This window comes from Nomascus leucogenys, chromosome 23, assembly GCF_006542625.1.
Source record: "Nomascus leucogenys isolate Asia chromosome 23, Asia_NLE_v1, whole genome shotgun sequence".
Taxonomy (NCBI): domain Eukaryota; kingdom Metazoa; phylum Chordata; class Mammalia; order Primates; family Hylobatidae; genus Nomascus; species Nomascus leucogenys.
The window spans coordinates 18,197,231-18,217,031 of NC_044403.1; the positions used below are offsets into that span (position 1 = coordinate 18,197,231).

The 19,801-nt window shown below is 36.0% G+C and overlaps 1 protein-coding gene across 3 annotated transcripts in view; it reads left to right on the forward strand.

Annotated features, from left to right (window-relative positions):
- The window catches only part of EPS8 (epidermal growth factor receptor pathway substrate 8), a 177,220-nt gene that overhangs the window by 133,267 nt on the left and 24,152 nt on the right, over positions 1 to 19,801 (forward strand). For all 3 annotated transcript variants that reach the window (XM_030804826.1, XM_003265550.4, XM_030804827.1), the window contains exons 10-16: positions 296 to 422; positions 2,760 to 2,848; positions 3,188 to 3,262; positions 7,077 to 7,225; positions 10,363 to 10,546; positions 14,145 to 14,278; positions 19,577 to 19,685. In XM_030804826.1, coding sequence (XP_030660686.1) covers positions 296 to 422; positions 2,760 to 2,848; positions 3,188 to 3,262; positions 7,077 to 7,225; positions 10,363 to 10,546; positions 14,145 to 14,278; positions 19,577 to 19,685 — 867 coding nt within the window. The remainder of the gene's footprint in view (positions 1 to 295; positions 423 to 2,759; positions 2,849 to 3,187; positions 3,263 to 7,076; positions 7,226 to 10,362; positions 10,547 to 14,144; positions 14,279 to 19,576; positions 19,686 to 19,801) is intronic.

Here is a 19,801-nt window from a genome sequence, read left to right on the forward strand (position 1 = left end):
TGTGTGGGAGAACACTGAGAAAATTAGAGTAATTGAAAATAATAATATGAGCAGATATTGTGAATGCTTCCTTGATGACATTGAAAATAGAGCAAAAGTAAGCGAAAGAAAAATGTAAATGTCAGAATATGGCTACAGGTATATTTAGTTTAATTCTTGTAATTAGTAATAAACTTGAAATTGGCATGTGGGCTGTTTCTTTTTCTAAAAAAACCTTTCTATTATTTACTAACAGTGTACAGCTAAGGTAAAAATAGTTCTGTTTTATATTTTATTCTATAATTTCTAATTTCAGCAAATTTTAAACCACATTTTGGATGACATTGAATTTTTTATCACAAAACTCCAAAAAGCAGCAGAAGCATTTTCTGAGCTTTCTAAAAGGAAGAAAAACAAGAAAGGTAAAAGGAAAGGACCAGGAGGTAAGTTGGATTTTCTCAATCTTCTAATGACTGGTTAGAACTCCGGTACTGGCTGGGCGCGGTGGCTCACACCTGTAATCCCAGCACTTTGGGAGGCCGAGGCGGGTGTATCATCTAAGGTCAGGAGTTCGAGACTAGCCTGACCAATGTGATGAAACCCCGTCTCTACTAAAAATACAAAAATTAGTCGGGCATGGTGGCATGTGCCTGTAATCCCAGCTACTTGGGAGGCTGAGACAGGAGAATTGCTTGAACCTAGGAGGCAGAGGTTGCAGTGAGCTGAGATCACACCATTGCACTCCAGCCTGGGCAACAAGAGTGAAACTCCGTGTCAAAAAAAAAAAAAAAAAGAACTCTGGTACTAGGCAGAGTGTTGACCCTCATGAACTGCTTAGCAAAACTTCATTGATTGTGGACTAGGGTTCCTCTTCTAGTTTTGGGGTAGCACATGAGATTTAGGCAAAGAGTAAGGTGAACTCAGGGAAGAGTCCATTTTGGTTATAAGTCAGCTATAGTGAAGAAAGATCCTGGAATGTTTTACCTAAATCACAGAGACTGAGATTCAGACAGTGACCATCTCTCTGTAGTTTTCATTAGTTATTGTAAAATTAAGTATCTGTTAAAGAAAGACATAGCTCTATTCTTCTTGTAGTTGGATTTATTCTGTTGTAAACTAGAACCATATTATTTGTTAAATAAAAGGGGTGGGCCGGGCGCGGTGGCTCACGCTTGTAATCCCAGCACTTTGGGAGGCCGAGGCGGGTGGATCATGAGGTCAGGAGATCAAGACCACGGTGAAACCCTGTCTCTACTAAAAATAAAAAAAAAAAATTAGCCGGGCACGGTGGCGGGCGCCTGTAGTCCCAGCTACTCAGGAGGCTGAGGCAGGAGAATGGCGTGAACCCGGGAGGCAGAGCTTGCAGTGAGCCGAGATCGAGCCATTGCACTCCAGCCTGGGTGACAGAGCAAGATTCCGTCTCAAAAAAAAAAAAAAAAAAAAAAAAAAAAAGGGTGACTTACTAAAATATTTAAAAGTTTCAACGGATTTGAATTTTTTATCACAAAACTTTAAACGGTACATTCAGGTCACATACAGACAATTTTGAAGTATGCTGCAGTTCAGCTATTTAAAATGGCCTCAGCTATATAAAATTAAAATTATGGAAGTAATGTTTATACTTCCTCTGACAAAATGGTAGAGATTGAAAGATATAAGATAGTAAATAAATATCCCTTTCATTACAGATAACTTCCAAATCTTTCTTTAGCACATATTTATATAATAAGCATGTGATCTTTGGCTTTATCTTCTACATGTGAATACATGGATGTGCCTCCTCTCCACATATTCTGAAATTAAGTACTATTACTTCCTGGTATCTTAAACCACTTACTCCTTTTGAAATTCTCTATGAAAGGTATACTATCCTCTTGATCACCCAGATTCAAAACCACAGATTCTTCTATGACTTCATTCTCTAGCTTATAGCCAACATCAATTTTATTTTCTCAACATCTCCTGTATCTAGTTATTTCCCTTTTCATTTTCATATCTAGTTCAAGCTACTATCATTTTTTTTACCCTGCTTTCTAAGCAGTCTTTAAGCCTCTACTTTTTCATGCTGTGAGAACAATCTTCTTAAAGCTCTGAGTCACTTCATTCTTCTGCTGTAAAGCACACTAGTTCCATGTTCTATTGATTTAAGTACAACTGTTCACCCTGGAAATCAAGGCTATCCACAATCTAACCTTGATCTACCCTTCCATTCTCATGTTTCTCTGCTTTTGTTTGGTGTTTCGTATACATGCAATTCCCCCTTTCCTTGTTTTTGCTTATGCTGTTTTTATCCAACCATGATGTTTTTCCCACCACATCGCCCTGGACCAAACTTTTTCAAATCCCATCTTATAAGCTACTTTCTCCATCTAATACCTTTTAAGTATCCATTTCCTTATCTCCCAACCAGGTAAGTCTCTTCTCATAATGATTGGTACTTCTCTTGTTATTTATCTGATTCATGTATTTTATTAGCTTTTAAGGCCCTTAAGAGCAGGGCTTGTCACTTACTCACTTGCACAATGTCTGCCATAGAGAAAGGCTACAATGTATGTTTATGGAATTAAATGAGTAATTTGTAGTGCCTAAGGATAGAGCAATCCATTTTGAAATTCGTATCTGCTCAGTTTGTTACATTCAGACTATGAGATGTAGCACAGTAACTAGGTAGCATGTCTGATGAGATCTCCAAACTTTACAGACATAAATGTGGTTTCTGTTTTTCCATTTAATAAATTTTCTTGGATTTTGCTCTGATCTCCTCTTGCTTATTTCATTAGAGGGTGTTTTAACGCTGCGGGCAAAACCTCCACCACCTGATGAATTTCTTGACTGTTTGCAAAAGTTTAAACATGGATTTAACCTTCTGGTAAGTGAAATTTATGTCTATAGAATTAGAAGAAATAAATGGAAAAGATGAAAGTCTAGTCAGGACATTTCTGTTTTAATTAAGAAATAAAATTGTTTTTATAGATTTTATGGGGGTATGTATGTTTTGATTTGCCTTCAATTAAAACAGAACATTTTAAAACATATATATCTAAGAGACTTGATTGAAAAACAATGACTTCTATTCTCTATCCGTGCTAAAGAATATATTAAAACTGAAACTGGTGGTAAAGACCGCCCCCTCTGAGTCTATTTGGACCTTTCTGAGTGTCTGTCTTTGCTTGATAGTAATCTGTTTTCTGTTTTCTTCATGTTGCAGGCCAAACTGAAGTCTCATATTCAGAATCCTAGTGCTGCAGATTTGGTTCACTTTTTGTTTACTCCATTAAATATGGTGAGATTTTATTAGTTTAAGAAAGAATCGTTCTTAGTATATTTTTTAACCCCAAGTGTCTGTCTGGATTATCTAGACTGCTTTTCTTCATTACCTTGCATGGGTACTATTTCTTTGCCATTTGTGTAAACATCAAGAATGGAAAATTTGAGAATTTAAAAGAACCTTATAAATCATCTAGTTTAAGCACCTTATTTTATAGTTGAGGAAACTGGTATCTCTGACAGTGCTAGGGATATGAAAAGAAATAAAGATTTATTAGATACCAGTATTTCAATGTATACTAGTATATAATATCCAGCACCTTGAATAATGTAGATGTTTTTCTCATTCTCACAAAATAATCATGAGAAGTCTAGTTCTTGATGGATGGTTTGCTCCATGAAGTCATTCAGAGACCCATGTTCTTTTTATCGAGGTGTTCCTTCATCTCTTGAACTGTCGCTGACTTGTTTATTCATTTATGCACTTATTCTACAAATACAAATTGAGAGCCTCCTATGTGCTTGGCTTTATAGTAGCCCATCAGGAACAAAACAGACAAAATTCTTACCTTATTAGAACATATATTGTAGCATAGAGGGGTAGCCAATAACCTAAATAAATGTCTGCGTAATACAGCAGTCAAAAAATCACATGCTATGCAGAAAAATAGAGGAGTGAAGGAAAACTGGGAGTTCCCTAGGGGGATGCACGCATGTGTGTATGTGTGTGGGAAACAGAGTGTTGCACTTTTTGAGTAGGGTTGGCTAATGGAAACCTCACTGAGAAGATGTCATTGGAGTAAAGGAAGTAAGGAATGGGTCATGTGGATCCCTGAAAGAAGAGAATTCCAAACACAGAATAGTTAAGTATAAATGTTCTGAGGTGGTAACATGCAAAGCCTGTTCTTGGAATAAGTAGAACTGTGACTTCAACAGAATGAAGAAAAGATTAGAAAGAGATGATATCAGCAGGGTAACAGGAAGACACATCTTGTTGGTCTTTCTAAGGGATTGGGACACCTTTGACAATTGAAGAGTTTTCAGCAGAAAAGGATTGCCCTGACTATAATGTTTAGAAATTTTGGCGAAGAAAAATTTAAAATTATTAAATTATTGAAAATTATTAAAATAACCCAGATGGGGGATTATGGTGCTTGGACCTGGTAGCATTGGAGGTGGTGAGAAGTCTGATCTGGTTATAAATTTGCTGCTAGATTGGATATACTGTGCAAGAGCCAAGGATTGCTCCCAGATATTTGGCCTAAGACTGACAGGATGGAGTGATGATTAACTAAGATGGGGAAGACTGACTAGAGCAGGTTTTTGGAGATTGGTGAAGAATTAAGTTTTAAACATATCAAAATTGAGTTGTATCCAGATGGGGAAATTTGAATTGATAGTTGAGTATATGAATTTGGAGTTCAGTGGAGAAATCAGGCCAAGGACTGGTTGAGCCCTGGGCATTCGATGTTAGGAGAATGGGAAGAACCAGTAAGTAAGATTGACAAGAGGCAGTAAGGGAGGATAAATCTCATCCTTCTTTCCCCAGGGATAAGTAGACAAGACCTGAAGTAGAATATGAAATGAGTATTGCTTTACAAACATAGGAAAGTAAGTACCACTATCAACATGAATGTCAGAAGCTAAGCAATAAGGGACTAGAAGATGAAAGTCCAAGAGTACATCAATAACTTATGAATGCTCCCATATGTTGTTGCTATATATGGAGCATCAGATTTCTACTTGCCTAATTATTTCTGAATAATTCTTGCTCTATAAATGCTTTTAAAAAATTAGATGGAGACCAAGGACATACATATGCAAAGAAACTGATACTAGCTCATTAACAAAATTTGTATTCCTTAGTTTTTAACATTTTTGATGCTTAGTTTGAGTATTTGGAAGTATCATTCATAAAGCAGTTTTTGCTGTCTCTTATTTATTTCACACACTTACAGAGATCATATGTAGATATCTAGTCATTACACAGAATAGAGCTATAACATAACAAGGCTGGTTTCCCTGACATATGCAAATTGGTCTTTGTGATCAGGTTATGTACCTGAAAACATTGGTTTACTTGCCAATGTTTGGTATCTCTGCTTTTCTCAAAAATTACACCTTATTAATGGTCTCTCCAATCATAATATTTTGCTGGTCCATTTAATGTTTTCCCTACAGGGCCCCAGACATTTTACTTGGATGAAGGAGGTGGGGAGGAACATCTATTCAGGGCCTGCTACTGGCCAGGCATGATGTAGTGGCTTTACACCTGCGAGTTGCTCTCCTCTTCCCTGAGCATGGACATGTACACATGAGCATAGCCACAGCACATGTGCCTGCGCACGTTCTTGAGACGGAACCATGGCTCTTAACCTTTCATTTATACTTTCTTTCATTTTATTTCCTCTTCCTTCTGTTAAAGCAGATATTTTTATATTCCTCTACTCATTTTCTTTAGTTTTACTTTTCCCTCTTATTGCTACATATTTATTGGAAATGCGTTCAAGGTTGGAAGTTAAAAATTACTGTGCTAGATAGGCAGGGTAGGTTTTGTTCTCAAATAGGAGTTAGCTTTCCTCCGTTATCTGCCATCTTTTTTCATTCATTCCAGTACCACTGTATCATCTGCAGTTGAAAGTCGGATAAGTCTTAGTCCAACTCCTCAAGGAGGGGAAACTGAAAAGCCATAAATTACACTGTAATAGTGTAATGTGTTATGAATATGCATAAATTACAATGTAATTGTGTAGGGTGTTACTAATATGCATAAATTACGGTGTAATAGTGTAATGTGTTACTAATATGCATAAATTGTTTAGAGGACGCAGGGTGGGGAGTGGTACATCAGAGTTACACTGTGGGGTTAACACAGGCTTTCACAAGAGTTGGGACCTGAGTAGAGTTCTGAATAATGGGGGAAGGGCCTTCTGGGGAACTGGGAACAGCATGTGCAAATACACAGAGGCCTAGAACAGCATAGCATGCTGAGAACACCTGGATGATTGGAGCCATTCAAAAAATCTCCTTTCTTCTTGTGCCACATCTCTGAGAAGGTAAAATTTTATAAAGGGACTCTGGTTTCTGCTCTAGGAGATAACTACCATTTTTTTTAGCCAGAAAATAGCTCAGAAGAAGTAAATTTAAATTTAGAGCAGTTTTTGAACATCTACTTATCCTCATTTTGCTTATCAGAGAATTGCACCTGTTTGTTTGTTTCTGCTGTCATTAAATTATCCATATTAAATCAGGGGAATTTTCTAAAAATAATTCTGGGGAAAAGTACCATAGATTCAGAGGACCAGTTCTCATTCCTGTTTCGCCTTCCTCCCTGGATCCTTTTATTTGTTGTATGTCTGTATAGGCAGAGCCATAGACTGTTAACTCTTGATAGTATTGTTTCTCTTGATAGTATTCATTTCAGGAACTGTATTTTTCAAATTTGGCATGATAGATTTGCCAGTAGAGAAACACATATTTAAAACAAAAGCAACAACAACAACAAAACAGGGATAGTAAAATCACCTGATCGAGAATTCTCTGCATAGCCTTTGGTATCTTCCAGAGAAACTATAGTCATATGCAGCCCATAGGCAGATGCTGTGAAAGTTGTTATATTGTTAACTTTCATTTTAGGTTTTAAAGCACTGCTGGGCTGGGCAAGTTGATTTGACAAGCTTTTTTTCACTCGGTAGCACATTGCACAGCATCAAAATTTAATATGACTATTAAAAAATAGTGCTTGTTTTTGGCATGGGTTTTTGTCTGCACATTTTGAAAATACACAAAGAATAGTCATCTTCTTGCTAAAAAATGGTTTATTATTTTAGGTGGTGCAGGCAACAGGAGGTCCTGAACTAGCCAGTTCAGTACTTAGTCCCCTGTTGACTAAGGACGCAATTGATTTCTTAAATTATACTGTCAATGGTGATGAACGGCAGCTGTGGATGTCATTGGGAGGAGCTTGGATGAAAGCCAGGTAAGCATTTACCACCTATAATGCCTTAAGTACCATTCTTTGTTTATTACATGGATCTAATGAGACATTTATTTAACCTTCTACATACGAAGGACTAAGCGTCATAGGATGAAAAAGCCTAAACCTTAAAGGCTACAAGTCTAGTGGAAGAGATAGAAGTGTATGTAATATAAGGCATGATATACCTTAGGAGTGAGTCATAAACAAAATGCTGTTGGTTGGCAAGGGGGAGCAGTCAGGAAGAGGATTTAGACAGGAGGGTAGTTAGCTTTCAAAGAAGAGCTGGCATTTAAAATCGACAGGTACACATAGGGTTCACACACACACACACGCACACACACGCACAGTGCTTGCTAGTCCATGCACTTTACATAACTACTCTTATTATCCCTATTTTGCAGATGAGGAAAGTAAGGCACAGAAAGGATAAGTAATTTGCCAAAGGTCACACAACTTGTAAGTGACAGAGCAGGGATGTGAACTCGTGCCATGTAGCTCTGGAGTCAGTGTTCATCATTGGTTTGCTAAACTGCCTTTTAGCAGGATGAGTAGGATTTCCACAATTCCATAGCAGGGCGAGGGCTTGTGCAGGTAGAGAAAGAAGCAGAAGTGAAGGCATGAAATAGTCAAGAGAAGAGAGGATGAAGATGTGTTTCTCTGGAATATGGACTTCAGGTAGCAAATCATTGTGGAAGGGCGGGAGGCGGATGGTATTAAAATGAGCATATAGAGATGAACATACAGAGATGAGGGCTGGATTATGCAGGCTTTCAGTGCCATGCTAAAGTGTTAGAGCATGGTTCTGTAGGCTGTGGAGAACCACTAACTTTGTGAATAGAGGTGCGACATAATTACATCTACGTTTTAGAAAGGTCAGTCTGGTAGTTGAGGCTAGCAAGGACAAGGACAAAAGTAACTGGAGGCAGAGGCCTTTTGAGATGCTAATGTTGTAGGAGAGGCTCCTTATAAATCAGTATGCTTCAGGACTAGAGAGTCACAGTGGAACTGAAAAGGAAGTGTGGGTAATTTTAAGAATTGTGCATTTGTCAATAAAGTGATTATGGAAGACAGATTATTAACAATTGTAGTACTAATGCTTGCTGAGCAAGGCAAGGTAAGAAAATATGTCTAATTTCATGATTGTAAATAAATAATTTTTGCTTTGCTCATTTATCTAAATCTTTTTCTTTATTTCACCACTTAGAATAAATCACTTAGTATGGCCACTTAGACATTTGTCTTCCTAATGCTTTTAAATGGGCTAGCCTAAGAGTCATGGGCCAATTCATATTTTTTTTTCTTCATTTTTCTCCTATTGAAACATATACAAACTTTTCCACTTATTTTTTGGACTTTAACAGTTGCTTGTGTTAGAATATATTTAAGCAGAAAATTCTTTGAAAGCATTGCAGTTGTTGCTTTTAAATTGAAAATATTTACATTTATTTATATTATTTATGTATTAGTATAGCATAGTGTATGCTATATAATACTGTTCTTGTCATACTGTATAAAACTGGTTAAATAGATCTTTTTATTTTTATCATTTTTAATTGATAACATTAATAGTTGTACATATTTTCAGGGTACATATGATAGTTTGATACATTCATATGATGTATAAAGATAAAATCAGGGTAATTAGGATGTCCATCACCTTAAATATCTTAAATATTTATGCCAGGAACATTTGAATTTTTCTCTTCTAGCTATTTTGAAATGTACAATAGGTTAGTGTTAACTATAGTCACTCTACTGATCTATCTAACACTGAGTCTTAGTTCTTCTATTCAGTGTACGTTTATATCCATTAATCAACTTCTCTTCATCTCCCTGTAACTCTGCCTCATCCTTGTCAGCCGGTAGTAACCACCAGTCTACACTCTACCTTCATGAAATCCATTTTTTTAGCTTCCACGTATGAGTGAGCTTATTTCGCTTAACGGAATGACCTCCAGTTCCATCCATGTTGCTGCAAATGACAAGGTTTCTTTCGTTTTTATGGCTGAATAATATTCCATTGTAAATAGATCACTTAAATCTGTTAGATTTATGTAGGTTATGATTTTATGATAAGCCTAGGTGGCATCCTTAAATTTCATGAAGCTTATTAAGTTGATCAGGTCTCACATTACAAATATAGTTCAGGCTCCTTAATTTCTTTGTTTAGGGTTCTATCTTGAAATAAGAAAACATTCAAAAAACTACATCAAAACAAAATATATTGTTAGCTGTTATAACAAGCGGAAAGGGTCATTTTAGATCCTGATTGTTGAGAGTATTAGGAAATGAATATACTGACTGATTTAAAAACTCATAAAGATAAAAAGAACCACGAAAGTCTCTAACAATCTGAATAAAATGGCTGATTTCATCATAGTAGAAATATAACATGAAGAATTAAATATGAAAGAGGAAGCAACATATTCTAGCAAAAATGAAGCCCTCATTTTTGTCCTAGTTATTTTTGTGGTTCATGAGTGATTAGGATCTTATAGAAATAAGTTTCACTGGGTGTCATTAAATGATAAGCCAATATGATTGTGATTACAGATTAGTTGACTTTACTGATTAAAACAGAGCTGATACATTTAATTTATAAAAATGGCCATCTGTTTCATTTTAGGGGACTTCATAAATGTAAACATCATAAACCTTAAGAACTTGATGGGCTCTTTCTCTTTTGAAAGCTGTATCTAATACCGGGAGGTTTCAATAATGATGGGAGGGGAGTGAAGGGAAAGTTGGGGATCTGAAACTACTTTAAATGTTAAAGCGTTTGTGCTCTAAATACTTATCACACTCCTAGCTCCATACTCCCTTCTTACACAAATTTTTAAAAACCTATATCCATGTTAAAAAGTTGAGTTTAATGGAGAAATGGGTCAATGTTGGGAAAACAGATGATGCAACAGAATTCAGTCTTTCTTTCGTTTTATTAAGGTGTGAAATACTGGCATAAACATGTTTGCTTTTTCTTTTTGAGTGGATGGAAGACAGATTAGGTCTATGTGCTGTTTTTGTTGTTTGTTATTTATGTGTGTGTGTGTGTGTATGTCTAGCCTTACTGAAGGTAACTGTGAGCGTGGATACATTCCTAGATTTTATTGTTTATATGCCTTCATTCCCTCCTGCAGAGCAGAGTGGCCAAAAGAACAGTTCATTCCACCGTATGTTCCACGGTTCCGCAATGGCTGGGAGCCCCCAATGCTGAACTTTATGGGAGCAACAATGGAACAAGATCTTTATCAACTGGCAGAATCTGTGGCAAATGTAGCAGAACATCAGCGCAAACAGGAAATAAAAAGATTATCCACAGAGGTAAAGTTTTTTTTTTTTTTAACATTGCCCTTTGTAGACAGTGTAATTATCTGTGTATTCTCTTGTAATTCTGATTGCAAGTTCTTGTTTTATTGATCTGAAAATTGTTCTAGAATCAAAGTCTGAATGTTACTCTCTCCTGAATTACCACTCTCTCCTGAATTACCTCTCTCTCTTGCCTCTGTCATTTTTTGTGACAGTTGCTCTGTTCCTCCATGAAGCCCAATCCCAACCCAAATTGCTCTCCTATAGCCTGTCAGCCCTCCCCCTCCCCTTGTTGCCACTGTTCTCCTGGCTCTGGCGATCCTAAGTAAGCTTTTTTAGGATGACTTTCTCTCCTTGTCAGGGAATTGCACTACTGTCCTTTGGCTTATTTCTTTCTGTTTTCCTCTCCCATTATCAGGCCCTCAAGACAGTTCCCTGAACCTAGATCCTCTAACCTGTCCCAAGCAGCTGTTTCCTGAATTCCCCCAGTTAATTAATTTCTCTCCTTCTCTTCACTTTGTTTTGCCTCTCTTCTCTTCTGTTTGTTTTCTTTCTTCCCTTTTGCCTAGTTCTAAAACTCTGGAGTCCTATCAGCCTTGCTGGAGGACCCAAGTTCTTCTGCACCCTAGTCCTGAGGCTCAAATGATCATTTATAAAACTACACCTTGAGGAGATCTTAACATTCATTTTATCTTTTAAGTATTTAGTAATCTTTAGAGTATAACCTATTTGGGAATCAAGTTGAGAGAATGAAATTGAGTATGCTGTCTTGTCACATTGCCTAAAAATGATGTTTCTATGACTCTTCTTGTTTGTCGGAAAAGAACATTGAACATTGATTAAAGCTGGACCAAACACAAATAGGATGATCAGAACCCGAAGAGTTAGGTGAATGAGATCTAGTTTGAAGAAGAAACAGTAAATGATGACTATATCTTCCCGAAGTCCTATTATTTTTATTTAATTCCTTAGATTAATTTTCTCAGACTATCATAGGTATTTATAATGTGGCAAATATGATATGAAGGAATGAATTGTCAAACCATGGTGTATTATATCCTGTGACTGCTTTTAAGGCGAAATGTTTATCTAAATTAAATTTTATAAATTGTTCCCTTTGTGGACTATTCTTTGGACAATAACAATAATATTGTAGAAGTTTGGTTCAACTCCTGAAACTTTAAAAATAAAGCAAACATATTACTTTGAAATTATTTTTTTCTAATGCAATTGTTTTTTTTTTTTCCTCTGGCTGTATTATAAGGGAAGAGGTGGATTCCATGCCTGTCTTTCCCTCTAAATGAATAATTAAGATGACCTCACTGCTCGGTTGGCAAGCATATACCCCTGCCTGTATTTCATAGTTCAGGCCTCATCTCTGTGAATTTTCTTTCCTTTTAAAGTGTAGTTTTTCTAGAGGAAAGAAAATATAATCAAACATGAAATTATGATACACTTGCTGTTGCTATAGTTACAGCTGACTATTTTTACATCATAAAAATTTCTAGCTTATAGCCTTCATATCTTAAATAAGAAAATATACTCACTTTATAATGTATGCCTCAGTAATTCACTTTTGTTATTTCGTTCTCAATTTGTGTATTTAAGAAGACAGTAATGTGTTCTGGGCTCCCAGGATAAAAGTTTGTCTACTTTGACTGACTAAGTAATTTTAAAAGAGGAATTATTGAGAATCCTTACTTGTAATGAGTTATTATTTTCCTGTTATAAACTATATTTCATTTTATGGCTGAAGTAGTTATTCAGAGGTTTAAAAAAATGAAAAACACATGCTAGCAGTTCCAGGGAATTTTATGCCTTGAGATTTTGTTGGAAAAGAGGCCAAGTAATTGTGACTTAAAAAGCATAAAAACGTAATCATCCCTAGAAGACAGATTTTATTATACTTTATTGCTACTATAATAAATGCATTTACAACAAGACTTGGGTAATTCTGGATCTGATGATTTTTGTTTAGGATTGAAAGACATAGGTGACTTGGAGTGACAAATATGGGTGGCAGTACTCAGCTTCTTTACTTCCTCTGAACCCTAAGCAAGCTTTGGTAGTCATCACAGTTAGTCATTTGTCATCATTTCTCTTCTCCCTTTCAGTATTCGCAGTCACTCTCAGCACCCAATGATTTCATACTGCTGACTTCACTGTTATGTTCAGAGCTGGGCAAAAGGTGTGGGTGCTTCCAACAGTTAGAGCACTCCCCTCTTTAGAACAGCCTTTAATTAAAGATTACCTAATCTAATGTAGTGCCTCTGCTGTTTCCCAGGGAAATGATAAACTGAATTAATTGAGTTCAGATTTTTTTAATTTAAATGGCTGAAACTTGTTTATTTATTTATGTATTAAGTGCAGTATCCTGATTTTGTATGTATAAACATCACCTGTTCTGTCCATGGATAAACTCAGCCCTCCTCCTGATCACTTTGTCATTAGAATTAACTGTGGTAACCGTATGTCTAAGACTTTTCTGAAACATTCCCAGTTTCAACTATTTTGCCCCAATGAATCCATAAACAAATATACAAAATCCATAATGAAAATAGCCAAGGAATTCCAGTGCTTCAGTGTCTGTCATGCTTCTTCCATACCTCATTTTCACATAAAGAAACAAAATAAAGGCTTTGGGGAGTTTTTGTTTGTTTTCTCCCAGTCTGAGCATGTGTTCTCTATAGCAGGGGTCCCCAATCCCTGGGTCGTGGACCAGTACTAGTGCGTGGCCTGTTAGAAACTGTGCCTCACTGCAGGAGGCGAGCGGCAGGCCTGCGAGCATTACCGCCTGAGCTCCACCTCCTGTCAGATGAGCTGCGCCTTTAGATTCTATTAGGAGCAAGAACGCTCTTGTGAACTGCACATGCAAGGGATCTAGGTTGCATGCTTCTTATGAGAATCTAATGCCTGATGATCTGAGGAGGAACAGTTTCATCCTGAAACCATCCCCATCATCCCCGGCTCTGGGGTCCATGGAAAAATTGACTTCCATGAAACCAGTCCTGCTGCCAAAAAGGTTGGGGACTGCTGCTCTATAGCTTTAAAACCGTGGTCCTCAGTGGGACCTGTGAATCTCAACTGTCGCTCTTGGTAGCTCCCAGTAGTCTCCTGTCTGAATTATCTTAACTGCAAAAAAGAAGTGACTCCAGCATTCTCTTATCCTGGACTCTTGACTATCAAGATCAGTTTAGTTGTGCCTTTCTGTGTTTCCCTTAACAGTAAATATGATAATAGTGCTGCTATTTAAAAAAAAATTGAAAATACTGTAATGTTCTGTGTATAATTTTAAAATTGAGAAAAATGAGACGTCAGTGTAATTTTAATGCGTAGAGTTCAGTTGATTTTCATGTGACAATATTTACTTTGCTAGAGTGGTGAAAGTTTCTTGAACAGAGAGAGCAAGATTACCCTTTGCACTAATGACTTTTCTTATTATAAGTATTTGACAAAAATGTATCACTCCCATTTGATAATGTGTTAACATAATGGTCAGTCACTTGAAAATGAAAACTTATCACAATATAGTTGAGAGATCTTGTTGACTGACCTGAGTGCTGATTCAAATAGTATTTGGTGATTCTTTAATCTGCCCCACTTTGTCTTTCAGCATTCCAGTGTATCAGAGTATCATCCAGCCGATGGCTATGCATTCAGTAGCAACATTTACACAAGAGGATCCCACCTGGACCAAGGGGAAGCTGCTGTTGCTTTTAAGCCAACTTCTAATCGCCATATAGATAGGTAACATTTAGTGGTCACCCTTTGGAGAGCTATGGATAAATGTCTCTGATCTAGTGCTAACAGAGGTGACAGTATCTGTATTGTCTACTGCTTCTTTAAACTTTCCATCTGTTAATTAGTTGATAAAGTTTCAGTTTTTCCTTTAGAGAACTGGTTTTGATCAACAAAAGATGTCTGGACCTTCAGTCTGTAATTCTCATTTAGTGCAAATACCTTTGGATGACTTTCCATTTTTTAAAAGATACTTCTGACAAAATGTGTACATTAGAAAGAAAGAATTGTCTTGAAACCCTCCATTAGTTTGTACCAGATGGTCTCTGAGGATCCTTCCAGCTCTGTAGCTTTTAAAGGAAACAGTTTCCATCTTTATCTTCACCGAATGAAAACAAATAAACCTTCCTTTAGATAGATATATTTAAACTGAATATAAACTAAATATTTAAACAGGGTCAATGCCTTATTTGTCATTCTTGCCACTTCATTTTTTTATCTTGACTTTCCAGTTTTACATTTCATTTATTTTTCTATATCTTCACTCTTAAAAAATTTAATATAGGCAGAGATGGAGAATTGGGATGAGAAGAAATAAAGGAACTGGAATAAGTTCTTTTTTTTTAATTTCCCATCTTGTTTTTAGTAAATGAGATCTACGTAGAGCCAAGCCATGTAGAAAAGAGAAAAGGAGGTAAAATCTTGGTAACACAAGTATCAGAGAAGGGTCATTCAGTGAACTGGGATAGAGAACTCGGCCTAGTACTTTCCTGCCTCAGAAGCCTCTCTTACCACAAGAGTTAGATGCCCTTTACTTCTTTTCTGTATACTCTTTTCTTAATATAATCTGAAGAAAGTGGGATTTAAAATTTTTATTCTTTGTCAGGGGTGGTGACAGGTAATGCTTAAGTAATTGCTGTAGAAATTACACAGGTATAACTCCAAGGGCACCAGTGACATTAAATTGAGTACGAAGAAAAGTCAGCAATGAATAATATATTTTTTAAATGCCAGCATATGAGAAAGTTTTAATTATATAATTAATTTTCAGTAGATACAGTTAAAATCAGTTTTGAAGCTTAAACATTATTTCATTGAAATCCTTCTTAACTAACTCAGTACTCATCTTAATATTTTCTTTTTTCTTTCTGTCTTAGATGTCAATATTTTAGAAATCATTTCAGATTAATAGGTTTCTTTTTGTTTTATCACTCCAGTAATTCAGATGATTTTCCACAGCTAAGTAGCTAGAAAACCACTTGAGTACATATGTAGAGTACATATTGACACTAGAAAACTTTTATCAGGTTCCATTTTAAGACCACATCTAGCATACTGTGGTCACTCAATAAGTGTAGATTTATTTGATTGATGGATTGGATGAATAAGTGCATGAGAGTATATCCAGTATTTCAGAGTCACTACTTCCCTGTCCTTCACCTGCATATCTATAAGGGATAGTATTACTGATGGAATAACCTCTGCCATTTATTTTGGGCACCTTACCACAGAGTCTTCTAAAAGCTTACCTTGATTTTTATGATTTTTATAGAATATCAGGGCAGTGTACCTTTGGTTTATTGAATTAGTTATATCTTTGTACCCCTTCTACTTCCAAAATAGATTCAGCTAGCTCACTTAAATTATATATAGTTAAAGTGGTATTATTATTGAAAATTAAATAATGAAATAAAATATAAAATTAAGAAGTTAAGAGGGAAGATGAGAATTTTTATAAAATATAAAAGTTGATACTATTATTGAATTTCAAATTTGTCTTTCAGATTTCTGGCTGTCAGAACAAAAAGAGAAACATAATCATTTGCTAACATTAGGAAAAGGAATAAGTATCAGTTCATTGGGATAAAAAATGCTTTTCTTACTCCTAAATTCTCAGTAATATTTGTCTCATGAAACTTAATGTAGGATGGGATAGGTGATGTCAGGGACATTTATTTTTAACATTTTTTTCCTCACCACAGAGAAGGCTGTGGGGAATTTTATAAGGTTTCTTTTAGTAACCTTTGATAAATAGAAATTTAAATAAAATATAAAAATAGAAATTCCATGAAGGGATAATAGTCTAGAGTGGTCAGAATTTCACCATAGAAAGCATTTTTTTGAATACCTTGAGTGGTGGGTAGATTTTATATCTCAGTTGTTCTTATGGATTCTGTCTCAGCTGGACTTAATAGGAACTAGGATAGTTGATAAATACATGAATCATTGATGTTCTATGTTGCTAAGAACATTTGTCATCATTTTGAAAAACTGTCTGAAAATTGTGGTCTGATATAAAATACAAGAGGTTTGGAATTTGTTTTTATAAATAATTATTATTGACCTTAAACTCGAGTACATACCAGGAATGCAATAGATATTGTTAAAAGAAAAACTTCAGACAAATTTAACAGTTTTTTTTTTTTTTTTTTTTTTTTTTTTTTTTTTTTTTTGAGACGGAATTTCACTCTGTCGCCCAGGCTGGAGTACAGTGGCGCGATCTTGGCTCACTGCAAGCTCCGCCTCCTGGGTTCACGCCATTCTCCTGCCTCAGCCTCCTGAGTAGCTAGGACTACAGGTGCCCGCCACCACGCCCGGCTAATTTTTTGTATTTTTTTTTTAGTAGAGATGGAGTTTCACCGTGTTAGCCAGGATGGTCTCGATCTCCTGACCTTGTGATCTGCCCGCCTCGGCCTCCCAAAGTGCTAGGATTACAGGCATGAGCCACCGCGCCCGGCAAATTTAACAGTTTAATTGAACAAGGGGAAAAAAAATGGCTCAGGAATTGGGCAGCCCCCAGAATCACAGCAGATTCAGAGAGACTCCAGGGATGCCTCATGGTCAGAGCAAATTTATAGACAAAAAAAGGAAAGTGACGTACAGAAAATGGATGTGAGGTATAGAAACAGCTGGATTGGTTACAGCTTGGCATTTGCATACAATTTGAACAGTCAGCAGCCTATGAGTGCTTGAAGTATGGCTGCTGGGATTGGCTGAGACTCAGCTATTGTTACAGAAGCATACTCTTAAATTGGGTTTTCAATGTGTCTACCTACTAAATTAGGTTATGATTCATTCACAGGACTCAAGTATGGAAGTACAGAGGGTTTCTCAGAACATATTTAGCTTAACAATGCCATACGAAGTATATTCACTGTTCTGTGAAATTGCTATGCCATTAGGTAGAACATTTGTTGAATTTAGAGCCCACGCCTTTTAGTTTTATAGCTTACTGCTGTCAGATGCAATTAGTATTTTAGAGAAGTTCTCAAATTACTGCTGTCTCTATGTCTGCTCTCTATCAAGTGGCGTATCTATTATTCCTAATCAGAAACTGAGCCCGTACATTTTGTTACATTCCATAGCTCTTAAGAAACTTTGGTACCTCTGTTTTTTGAGACAGTTTTGCTCTTGTCACCCAGGCTGGAGCGCAATGGCGCGATCTCAGCCTACTGCACCCTCCGCCTCCCGGTTTCAAGCGATTCTGCCACCTCAGCCTCCTGAGTAGCTGGGATTACAGGCATGTGCCACCGTGCCCAGCTAATTTTGTATTTTTAGTAGAGATGGGGTTTCACGATATTGGACAGGCTGGTCTCAAACTCCTGACCTCAGGTGATCTGCCCTCCTCGGCCTCCCAAAGTGCTGGGATTACGGCCATGAACCACCACGCCTGGCCAAGAAAGTTTGGTATCTCTGAAAAATTACAAATTGTGATTATCTGTTTGATAACTATGGTCGGTGTCATATCCATGCTTAACCTACAGAGGGCAAAAAACTGTGAGCCATAAAGATTTGTAAATTCTGAAGCACTTCAGGTAAACACTTCTGAGACCTGCAAGATAACAAAAACTTTGTTATAGACCCTTAACTCTCCATTATTAACAGTGATTATCTTGCAGATCATAGGAGAAAGGAAAATAGGGGAAGAGAGGAAGATAAAACACTGAAATTACTGTTTTCTTAATGTTTGGGGTAGTTGAATCTCTTTTATCCCCCAAATGAAATCTTAGTAGATTAAATGTGAATATATAAAGTAAGTAAAATCAGAGCTATTCCAGTAGGGATAGGGATGGGAAATCCATGGAACACAGTTTTAAATTAGTATTATTAATAACATATAATAATTACTTCACCATAATTCACCTTTTCCACCAATCTTCTTTTTAATGTACTCAAAATAGCCAATAAGCTGTTCGTACATGCTTATCTATCAGGTGTTCTGTACCGGTCATCTTTTTGCTTTGTCCCTGTCTCCCTCCTCCAATGGAGTTACTACCTAAGAGGTAACAAAAACCTATGACAGGATACATTATGTCTACAACTGTCCTGCAGGCCCTCGTATAACTCAACATTGCAGAGAACTTAGTAGACAGCAAAAAGAATGGCAACTTTACAGGGGTAGGATGACCTAACATCTTTAGTTTCTACCTGCTATTTCCCTTGTAGAGATGTGTAAATAAATGTGGGAATGTAAATGGAGGAGAATACTAGAGTAAAATTAATAAAGGGTTAAAGTAATTTTATTATTGAAATATATGAAGAAAATACAAATATTTAATGTATCAAGTGTATTGTGTTACATATAAAAGTAATCTTTAATTAAGTTGTTAAATCTGTTAGTACTCATTTAATGATTAGAAGAGGTATTTGGTTTTTTAAGGAAGTTTTATTTTAAAAAAAATAGGGCCCATGCACTTTTTAAAAGTTTATAGTGAATTAAATTATTTACTTATTTATTTGCAAGTGTTACTAGTCTCATACTTAATGCATATCTCCTTTTTTTGCAATTTAGATAACTGGGCAAAGTGTTTCTAAAAACTAATGCCTAGTTATAAATTTTAAATTTATATATTTGGTTCTGAATTGCAGACATTGCTTGAATTAGTGAAATCAACATATAACTAAAATTACCACTATGGAAATTATTTTCAGTCTCCTTTAATTAATGAAAAATACTAACATTTATCTTTATCTAGTTCTTTTATGGTAGAGATGATAATTAACAAAATATCCAGTATGTGTATCTAGTAGAGAAAGAATTCATAGACTTGGATTCTAGATTTGGCTAAGCACCACCTGGCCTTGTGATTTTGCATTATTTGTTTTTATCCCTGGCCATAGTTTGTTCATTTTAAAAGCAAGAACTTTAAAGTAACTTTTATTTATCATAATGTAAAATATAATAAAATGAAACTGCTGTATTTTTCAGAAAGTTTTATGGTAGGATTTGGCTTGTCTCAGTGTTTTCTGTTTTTATCCTTTAGGAAGAGCTAGCAGAATAATAATCTTTTTTCTTTCTTTTTATAGAAATTATGAACCACTCAAAACACAACCCAAGAAATATGCCAAATCCAAGTATGACTTTGTAGCAAGGAACAACAGTGAGCTCTCGGTTCTAAAGGATGATATTTTAGAGGTAATATAATTTTTTCTTTTTTATACTCTTAATAAAGTAGTTTTATTGTATTACTCTTTTGGTATATAACTAAACTTTCCTTCAAAAGTATTATATTACTAAAGACGTGGTATATT